This window comes from Phragmites australis, chromosome 16 (assembly GCF_958298935.1).
Source record: "Phragmites australis chromosome 16, lpPhrAust1.1, whole genome shotgun sequence".
Taxonomy (NCBI): domain Eukaryota; kingdom Viridiplantae; phylum Streptophyta; class Magnoliopsida; order Poales; family Poaceae; genus Phragmites; species Phragmites australis.
Genome location: NC_084936.1, coordinates 3374858 through 3385531, shown reverse-complemented (window position 1 = coordinate 3385531; position 10674 = coordinate 3374858). Strand labels below are relative to the sequence as shown.

General features: G+C 44.4%; 1 protein-coding gene across 1 annotated transcript; it reads left to right on the top strand.

The window, feature by feature from the left end:
- The first annotated feature begins 650 nt into the window (after positions 1-650).
- On the top strand, positions 651-9341 carry LOC133896216 (DNA-directed RNA polymerase II subunit RPB1-like). The gene is made up of 14 exons (XM_062336775.1): positions 651-965; positions 1773-2036; positions 2586-2885; positions 3136-3294; positions 3411-3572; positions 3661-3881; positions 3976-4117; positions 4220-4555; positions 4642-4928; positions 5036-5294; positions 5413-8513; positions 8633-8704; positions 8844-8903; positions 8995-9341. The coding sequence occupies exons 1-14, from the start codon at positions 882-884 to the stop codon at positions 9083-9085; spliced, it is 5538 nt and encodes a 1845-aa protein (XP_062192759.1). The 5' UTR covers positions 651-881; the 3' UTR covers positions 9086-9341.
- The last annotated feature ends 1333 nt before the right edge of the window (positions 9342-10674 follow it).

Below are 10674 nucleotides of genomic sequence, written 5' to 3'. Positions count from 1 at the left end.
ACATATTCCAAATTACTCATAAAGAAACCATAAGTGTGAGAGAATCAAAGATAGAGTTACAAGATTTACGATAAAAGACAGTAAAACCTCTCAAGAGATATATGACCATGAAGCCCCGAAGAGTTTCAAACCACCGTGCATCACGACAGGTAACACCATTTGCACCCTTATGTCTTCTCTTTGACATTGCGGCATCGACATTGAACTTCAAATGCGCCTTAGGTGGAGAAAGAAACATGGGATGGAGAAGAGAGAAAGCACAGAAGGGGAAGACGAGTTGCGGCCTTGCGGGCTTTGGGATGGCCCAGATTAAGAGGTCAATGGGCTGAAAAGATCATGTAGTCTGCTTATATTGGGCTTACACAATATTAGACCCACACATTTCAGCCCACTGAATCGGCCTTCCGCGTTGAATCCATCCGCACCGTCTCTTCCACATCAAACGGCTCACCCCACCTGCCCCATAGGCAGTTTCGTACTTACTCCTGCGCCTCATTCCCGGACACAGTCCACGTAGACCACGCCTCTCTCGCTCTAAACCGCCATACACCAGGTCCACGCGTCCACGCGCCAGCCGGCGCACGGTAGTCAGGGCGGCGCACGCTACGTCTATAAATATGCGCCCACCCCCTTGTTTTCCCCTTGAGGCACTCTTGCTTCCCCTTTTTCCTACCTCACGTCTCGCAGAGGCGGGCGATCTGCTCGGGTCGATCCACTCGATTCGATCGGGTCTAGCCGCCAAAAGCACAAGAGCTCGAGGCAGTGAGAGCGAGCGAGCGCGGCCGAGGCTCAGGCCAGGGGGAGCGGGCGGCGGGGGCGCCGGGATCTGAAACCCTAGGCGGTGGTGGTGGGCGGCGGCGGCGGCGGCGCGTGGGGGCGAGATGGACGCGAGGTTCCCGTACTCGCCGGCCGAGGTGGCCAAGGTCCAGCTCGTGCAGTTCGGCATCCTCAGCCCCGATGAGATCGTAATACCCCTCGCCTCCCCTCCCCTACCAGCCGCCGCCTCTGTTTGGTTACTGATTTGGGAGGGTTGAGTTGAGTGGGCGGGCCTAGGTTGAGTGGACTAGCTGATGGGTGGTTACTAGCTTACCAGTTGGTGGTGAACTCATACGAGAGGAGTCTAATTGAGCAATTTCGCTGTAACTCGTGAGGGGTTTGAGCTTGACTGGAGCTCGGTTGAGTCTGTTTTTGTGAATTCGGGGAATTATAATGTGTACAACCGAACAGACTCTGCATACCCAAAAATTTAAGCAACCTAAGGAAAAGTATACTGTTGCTGTAACTATGGAGATATATGGTTAAGTTTGAACTTAGCACTTGTACTATGCAGAGATATGGTTGAATTTGAACTTAGCACTTGTACTCTGCACTCTATATTCGAGCAATATGAAGGGGAGAATGCACTGTTATGATTCATGAGGTTCATGTTTAAGCTTGAACTTAGCGGTTGTGGTTGTGTGCCTTACTGTTTGGGCAGATCTGTATATGCATAGAGTGATGAACTCGAGTTTCCATTATGATTTTGATTCGTCCAGGTTCAATTGCAACTTGAAGTTTGAATGGGAACTATAGGCATATGTTTTGTGGATGTTATACTGCAGAGTACGACCGAAACACAACCTTTTATGTTAGTAATAAGATGGCCTTGGTAATGGGTTTAATAATATGAGCAATAGTACTTCTTCAGTAAAAGATATTCTGGTGCATATGCTGGGCCTGAAACAAATTTCAGTAATTTGATGGTGATTTTATATTGCTTTGTGTCTTTGTAGAGACAAATGTCGGTGATTCAGGTGGAGCATGCAGAGACTATGGAGAGGGGGAAGCCGAAGCCTGGTGGGCTTAGTGACCCTCGGCTGGGAACTATTGACCGAAAAATCAAGTGCGAGACATGTATGGCTGGGATGGCGGAGTGCCCAGGCCACTTTGGCCACCTTGAGCTTGCCAAGCCGATGTTCCACATTGGCTTCATCAAGACTGTACTCTCCATTATGCGCTGTGTCTGCTTCAATTGTTCCAAGATCCTCGCGGATGAGGTACTCTTGGGTTTCGTTGCTTTGCAGAATGTGTGTGCATTTCTATCTATACCGAAAGGAGTTCTGACTTCAATTTGTGCCATATTAAACTGAGACCGTGAGAACCTTTTTGTATTCTCACCATTCATACAAATGAAAATGCAGTTGTATTTTTTTTACCGTATTCGGCTCTGTTAATTGTTTGCAGCTTTTCTCACTAGCCATGCCAACTTAAAACCTGTTGAGGTATCATGCTCAACATGAAAACTGCAATTGTTTTACTTGTCCTTTATCACCTCTTAAGGTCCATCATGCAAGTAGACTATTCTTTGATCTAATATGTCTGATGAATTTTAGAAACTGATGTGCTTAAGTGTATATTTTGCATTCATGGTATTACCCCTTAGCAAAACTAATTTGTGTAAAACAAGCAGAACTATGGAACCTGACCATGAACTAAGTTCCGAGTCTTTCACGAGTCCTGGTTTAATTGTTCTCCCATATTTAACCACAATAGCTGAACTTTTGGTTTTTAAATGTTATTTATCATGAATACAATTTGTCTTGCAGGATGATACCAAATTCAAGCAGGCTTTGAAAATTAGGAATCCAAAGAATAGATTGAAGAGAATATATGATGCTTGCAAGAGCAAAAAAATCTGTGCAGGGGGTGATGACCTTGATGTTCAGGAGCAGCAAGATACTGATGAGCCTGTAAAGAAAAGAGGTGGTTGTGGTGCACAGCAGCCAAATATTACAGTCGATGGTATGAAGATGGTTGCAGAGTTTAAAGCACCAAAGAAGAAAACAGATGATCAAGAGCAACTACCTGAGCCGGTGGAGCGAAAGCAAATCCTCGCTGCCGAGAGGGTATTTCTATATGGGGCAATTCCTTATATGCCACCTCTAAAACTCATAAATCCCTGATATGCCATCGTGTCTATGACGCGTGGGCCCATTCCAGCCACTGGAGCGTGGGGCCTAATGGCATATCAGAGATTTAGGTTTTAGCCAGTGGCATGTGAGGAATTAAACCTTTCTATATCACTACCCAAATCAGCAAGTTGTTCTAAGAATGTTCTTGTAATCATGTGGTTCCTTACATGGCTTTTTTGACCAGGTTCTTAATGTTCTTAAGCGTATAAGTGATGAGGACTGTCTTTTGTTGGGCCTGAATCCCAAATTTGCCCGTCCTGATTGGATGATACTTCAAGTTCTTCCAATTCCTCCACCCCCTGTTAGACCATCTGTCATGATGGATACTTCTTCCAGAAGTGAGGTGAGGTTAACACCACTACAGTTATTATGTGTCCAATGGTTGTTGCATGGATGGATTAACAGTGCACCCTTGGTACATCACTGTTATTCATTTTAACCTTCCGTTTGTTTCTACAGGATGATTTGACTCATCAACTAGCTATGATAATACGGCATAATGAGAACTTGAGGAGGCAAGAGAGAAATGGAGCTCCAGCTCACATTATAACAGAGTTTGCTCAGTTGTTGCAATTTCACATTGCAACATACTTTGATAACGAACTTCCTGGCCAACCCAGGGTGAGTGGTATAAAAGTTTATTTTACATGCTACTTACGGATATCCGGATAAGTTTACTTATCCTTTTCTTTTTTGTTCAAATGCTCAGGCAACACAGCGTTCTGGAAGGCCTATTAAATCAATTTGCAGCAGACTGAAAGCTAAAGAAGGCCGTATTAGAGGAAATTTGATGGGCAAGCGTGTCGATTTCTCAGCCCGTACTGTTATCACACCAGATCCAAATATTAATATTGATGAACTGGGAGTACCATGGAGTATCGCTTTGAACCTGACATACCCAGAAACTGTCACCCCATATAACATTGAGAGGTAAATTAGTTTTGCTGGTTTTGCTGTTATTGAGATACGTTATGTAACTACTTTGATTTTGCTGATCATTTGCAGCTAAATTCAATGATTTCAGGTTGAAGGAACTTGTGGAATATGGGCCTCACCCTCCCCCAGGGAAGACAGGTGCAAGGTACATTATCAGGGAAGATGGTCAGAGGCTTGATCTTCGTTATGTGAAGAAAAGCAGTGATCAGCATTTGGAGCTTGGTTATAAGGTGTTTACCAATTTCATTGTAATTGTAGCAGCTTCTGCCTTTTCTAATAATCTCACTTGAAATTGCTTTATGTTTTACTCATGTTATACCTGATTACCTCAGGTGGAGAGGCACCTCAATGATGGAGATTTTGTTCTTTTCAATCGGCAACCAAGTCTTCACAAAATGTCTATCATGGGGCATCGTATCAAAATTATGCCATACTCAACTTTCCGGTTGAACTTATCTGTCACTTCACCATACAATGCTGATTTTGACGGGGATGAAATGAATATGCATGTCCCCCAGTCATTTGAGACCAGGGCTGAAGTTCTAGAGTTGATGATGGTGCCAAAATGCATCGTTTCTCCACAATCAAATAGGCCTGTCATGGGTATTGTCCAGGACACGCTGCTTGGGTGCCGCAAAATTACTAAAAGGGACACTCTCATAGAAAAGGTTAATAAGAAGAAACTCTACTTACCCTTTACAATAGTATTTTATGTTTGGTTTTGTGGCTCATTGTTGTCATCATTTTATTCCAGGATGTATTTATGAACATCTTGATGTGGTGGGAAGACTTTGATGGAAAGGTTCCTGCTCCTGCCATTTTGAAACCAAGGCCTATTTGGACTGGGAAACAAGTTTTTAACTTGATTATCCCCAAGCAAATAAATTTAATTCGGTTTTCAGCCTGGCATTCAGAAGCAGAAACAGGATTTATTACTCCTGGTGATACTATGGTCAGGATAGAGAAGGGAGAGCTTCTGTCCGGTACACTTTGCAAAAAGACTCTTGGAACATCCAATGGAAGTCTTATTCATGTTATTTGGTAATTATGCTTCAACTAACTTTCCAACTTGGAAGTTGCATCAGAGTTTAGTAATTCTCCTCTTTTCTTTCTGTTAAGCAAGTTTTATTTTAACTTGTTCTTTTCAGGGAAGAGGTTGGTCCAGATGCTGCACGCAAGTTCTTAGGTCATACACAGTGGCTTGTCAACTACTGGCTTCTTCAAAATGGTTTCAGTATTGGAATTGGGGATACGATTGCAGATGCGGCCACCATGGAAAAGATTAATGAGACAATTTCTAAAGCTAAGAATGATGTGAAGGAGCTTATTAAGCATGCACAGGACAAGCAGCTGGAAGCTGAACCAGGACGCACCATGATGGAATCCTTTGAAAATAGAGTAAACCAGGTACTGACTGCTTCAGTTTGCTTCTTTCATTATATATTGCCTGTTTATATCTTTCAGAAGAAAGAGTATTCAGTATTTTGGCTAAGTTGTTTAACTTTATATTCTCTTTCCATTCCAGGTTCTCAACAAAGCTCGTGATGATGCTGGAAGCAGTGCTCAGAAGAGCTTGTCTGAAAGCAACAATTTGAAGGCTATGGTCACTGCAGGCTCTAAAGGCAGTTTCATTAACATTTCACAAATGACTGCTTGTGTTGGACAACAGAATGTTGAAGGAAAGCGGATCCCATTTGGTTTCATTGGTCGAACATTGCCACATTTCACGAAAGATGACTACGGTCCTGAAAGTCGTGGATTTGTGGAGAACTCTTACCTTCGAGGTCTGACACCACAAGAATTTTTCTTTCATGCTATGGGTGGTAGAGAAGGTCTGATTGATACTGCTGTGAAGACTTCTGAGACTGGGTATATCCAGCGGAGACTTGTGAAAGCTATGGAGGACATCATGGTGAAATATGATGGTACTGTAAGAAATTCTTTGGGAGACGTCATTCAGTTCCTGTATGGAGAAGATGGCATGGATGCTGTTTGGATTGAATCTCAAAAGTTGGACTCCTTGAAGATGAAGAAGGCCGAGTTTGACAATGTATTCCGTTATGAGCTGGATGATGGGAACTGGAGGCCTAACTACATGCTGCCTGAACATGTTGATGACTTGAAGACTATCTGTGAATTCAGAAATGTGTTTGAGGCAGAGGTCCAAAAGCTAGAAGCTGATCGGTTCCAGCTCGGTACTGAGATTGCCACAACTGGTGATAATACGTGGCCTATGCCTGTCAACCTCAAGCGGCTTATCTGGAATGCCCAGAAGACATTCAAGATTGATTTTAGAAGACCTTCTGACATGCACCCAATGGAAATTGTGGAAGCGATAGATAAGCTGCAAGAAAGACTGAAGGTTGTACCTGGTGATGATGCTATGAGCATTGAGGCTCAGAAGAATGCAACTTTGTTCTTTAATATCTTGCTTCGTAGCACATTTGCTAGCAAGAGGGTCTTGAAGGAATACAGGCTTACAAAGGAGGCTTTTGAATGGGTTATCGGTGAGATTGAATCGAGGTTCCTTCAGTCTTTGGTGGCCCCTGGTGAAATGATTGGATGTGTGGCTGCGCAATCCATTGGAGAACCAGCAACTCAGATGACTCTGAATACCTTCCATTATGCTGGTGTCAGTGCCAAGAATGTCACTCTTGGAGTTCCTAGGTTGAGAGAGATCATCAATGTTGCCAAGAAGATAAAGACTCCATCATTGTCTGTTTACCTAAAGCCTGAGGTGAGCAAGAAGAAAGAATTGGCTAAGAACGTCCAATGTGCTTTGGAGTACACCACACTGCGCAGTGTAACTCATGCCACTGAGATATGGTATGACCCTGATCCTCTAGGAACCATTATTGAAGAGGATGTGGAATTTGTCAGGTCATATTATGAAATGCCTGATGAGGATATCGACCCGGATAAGATTTCTCCTTGGCTGCTGCGTATTGAGCTTAATCGTGAGATGATGGTTGATAAGAAGTTGAGCATGGCTGATATCGCTGAGAAAATCAACCATGAATTTGATGATGACTTATCATGCATATTTAATGATGATAATGCGGATAAGCTCATCCTTCGTATCCGCATTACAAACGATGAAGCTCCAAAAGGAGAAATACAAGATGAGGCTGCTGAGGATGACGTCTTCCTCAAGAAGATAGAGGGCAACATGTTGACAGAGATGGCTCTTCGAGGCATTCCAGATATTAACAAGGTGTTCATCAAATACGGGAAGGTCAATAAATTTGAGGAAAATGATGGTTTCAAACCAGATAATGAGTGGATGCTTGACACGGAAGGTGTCAATCTCTTGGCTGTCATGTGTCATGAGGATGTTGATGCTACAAGGACAACAAGTAACCATTTGATTGAAGTGATTGAGGTTCTTGGAATCGAGGCTGTCCGTCGATCTCTCTTGGATGAGCTTCGGGTTGTCATATCTTTTGATGGATCCTATGTGAACTACAGGCATCTGGCCATTCTTTGCGATACAATGACATACAGAGGTCACCTGATGGCTATTACAAGGCACGGTATCAATCGCAATGACACAGGACCTCTTATGAGATGTTCTTTCGAAGAGACTGTGGATATCTTGCTTGATGCCGCTGTATATGCTGAATCTGACTACCTGAGAGGGGTCACTGAGAACATCATGCTTGGCCAGCTTGCTCCTATTGGTACTGGAGGATGTGCACTATATCTGAATGACCAGATGTTGCAGCAGGCCATTGAACTTCAACTCCCAAGCTATGTGGAAGGTCTGGACTTTGGCATGACACCAGCACGTTCACCCATCTCCGGGACGCCATATCATGAAGGAATGATGTCGCCAAGTTATCTGCTGAGTCCAAACATCAGGGCTTCCCCCATTAATTCAGATGCCTCGTTCTCGCCATATGTTGGGCATATGCAGTTCTCACCTCTCCCTTCACCAGGTGGTTACTCTCCATCCTCAGGAGGGTACAGTCCATCTTCTCCGAATTTCAGTCCAGGGCCAGGATACAGCCCTGCATCACCAAACTATAGTCCGACCTCACCATCATATACACCCGGCTCTCCTACTTATAGTCCAACGAGTCCGACTTACTCGCCCACCAGTCCATCATACTCGCCCACCAGTCCTTCATACTCGCCCACATCGCCAAGTTACAGTCCTACATCTCCGAGCTATAGTCCTACATCACCAAGCTACAGCCCCACCTCACCAAGTTACAGTCCCACGTCACCAGCATATAGTCCAACCTCGCCAGCATATAGCCCTACATCTCCCGCATACAGCCCCACATCACCATCTTATAGCCCAACATCACCTTCATACAGCCCAACGTCTCCTTCATACAGCCCGACGTCTCCTTCATACAGCCCGACGTCCCCCTCATACAGCCCGACGTCCCCCTCATACAGCCCGACGTCCCCCTCATACAGCCCTACATCGCCTGCATACAGCCCTACATCGCCTGGTTACAGCCCGACCTCACCAAGTTACAGCCCAACATCGCCGAACTACAGTCCGACTTCACCGAGCTACAATCCTTCGTCAGCCAAGTACAGTCCTTCACACGCTTACTCTCCAAGCAGCCCAAGGCTGATGAGTCCTTACAGTCAGACTTCTCCAAACTACAGGTACTTACAATTCTGCAAAGAGCTTCGAGCTTAGCTTTGGTAAACAATAATAGTCTTGCCTCCTTAAGGAGTCTGTCCATACATCTCTGTATTGAATGCTTATATTTCTGTTTTCACAGCCCAACGTCGCCGACTTACTCGCCTACTTCACCATCCTATTCACAACCCAGTCCGTCATATAGCCCGACGAGGTGAGCCCCATTCAGATTTTGTCATCTGTGTCGCATCTTCAGATTTTATGTGTCAGGAGTGCTCCATTTCAGTACTATTATTCCATGCCCCTTGCTCGGTGGTTGACAGATGTTCTAATGTGTTACCTGACTTTCGCAGCCCGTTCAACACCTCTGGAGGACCTAGCCCAGATTATAGTCCAACCTCTCCAAATTACAGGTAGGTTAATCGCTGTACGAGTCAGATCTCATGTACCTGTCATGAGTGACGTCATTTGTGTTTTGACAAATCTCAATTTTCCACTGTGCAGCCCTAGCGGAAGCTATTCCCCCACTGCACCAGGCTACTCCCCATCATCCACCGGCCAAGCTAATGACAAGGACGACGAGAGCACTCGTTGAAGCTGCCGAGAAAAGGATTGTGATGGCTGCATAAGAAGATCAAATCCGCTGCATTCCTCTTTTTTCCTTCTGTGTTTGTATGGTTGATGAACTCTTAAGACGGAACTTTATTTTCCTTGAGCCGCTAATAGCAGCGACAGGTAGGTATGGTCCCATGCCTGAAAGAGTTAGGACTGAACTGTGCCAGCTTCTGAGCTGCTCCTTGCTGATGTAATCACGATGGGATTATGCAATGTTTCCTTTGATTGGAGCGCTATGTCGGATGATCCATCATACCCGGCTGTCCGCGGTGTATTGGCATCGCAGCGTTTTGCATCTATGTGTGATTGCGAACAGTGTATTTTGTTTGTTCTACCAAAGTTTTACAGCTCGTTTGGAACGCCGGATTTTTTTTTGGTTTTACTTAGAAAAGTTTGTAAATCTATTCTGACCCAATAATTTGTTCTCTTAGACTTTATTTTCTTTCGAAGCCAAAGTGCTTGAAATGATGTTCTGGGACGAATATGATGAATTGTGAAGACGGGTGTCTGTTGTGGTGGTAGCCTGGTAGCTCGTGGACTCGGGGTACTGCAACATTCGTTTTTCATCCATTCTGTTACCAACATTGAAGCTCTGGTGCGAGTGCACTAAGCAACAACAGAAGCACGATTTGAACCTGCACCGCCCAACACAGGGAAGAGACTCACATCAACGGGTTTCCGGACAGGAACAATTATTTTAAAGCTACAACCACAACAAGACTTGGATCTGTTTGGAGTTTAGAGTTTTGTTTTGAATCTAACATTGGTTTAGAGCAACCTCATTGAAAGGGATGCACACGTGCTAGTGCTTCCTACACACGTGCAGTGGCAGAGTCGTGAGAGTGCGGCTTGGTTAAGTGCGGTACCCGTTGCTTACACATGCTTTGCGAGGGTGCGACTGTAGGTGCACTCGCATCATCGCATGCGTGTGTGATGGTGTGATGTTATGCTGTACTGAAGAAAAAATGGCCCTAAATGTCACGTCGTGTAGCTTCTTTGCATCGCAAGCTACGCAAAACTAGGCCTGTTTTGGTACAGGCGACCTAAATCTTTTAAGTAAAGTGATTCTTTTGCGAAAAGTAAATTTGTGATTAGAAATGATTTTTTAATAATTCTCTATGAAAAACTTTATACGGAAAAAGTGAATTAAGGGAAATTGTTTTTTTCATTATTAGTATTTAGTTCAAATTAGAAAATCACTTATAAAGAATCATTCTAAAAATTAAAAACAATAAACTGTCTTTTAATAGACCTTATATTGATTCTACTCTACAAGCGGATCAAGAAACCGTAGTGGAAAGTGGTGGTAGTAGTAGGTGACTAGCTGGTTGCTTCGTTGCATAGTCCGCAGGCCCGCCCGCCCTCTGTTTCAAGTGCTGTCATCGCTGGTCAACTAATTATCAACCCAAAGAGGCGCAGCCCCATCACAACTGCCACTTTTGTGCCCGTGTGAGCATCTGCCACGTGGGCCAGCCCCACCTGCATTATTTTGGCCACTAGTGCCACTAAGCATTGACCTCCTCCTCTTTCGATCCATTGAACTTGTTTCTTTTTTTTTTCTCTGCATGG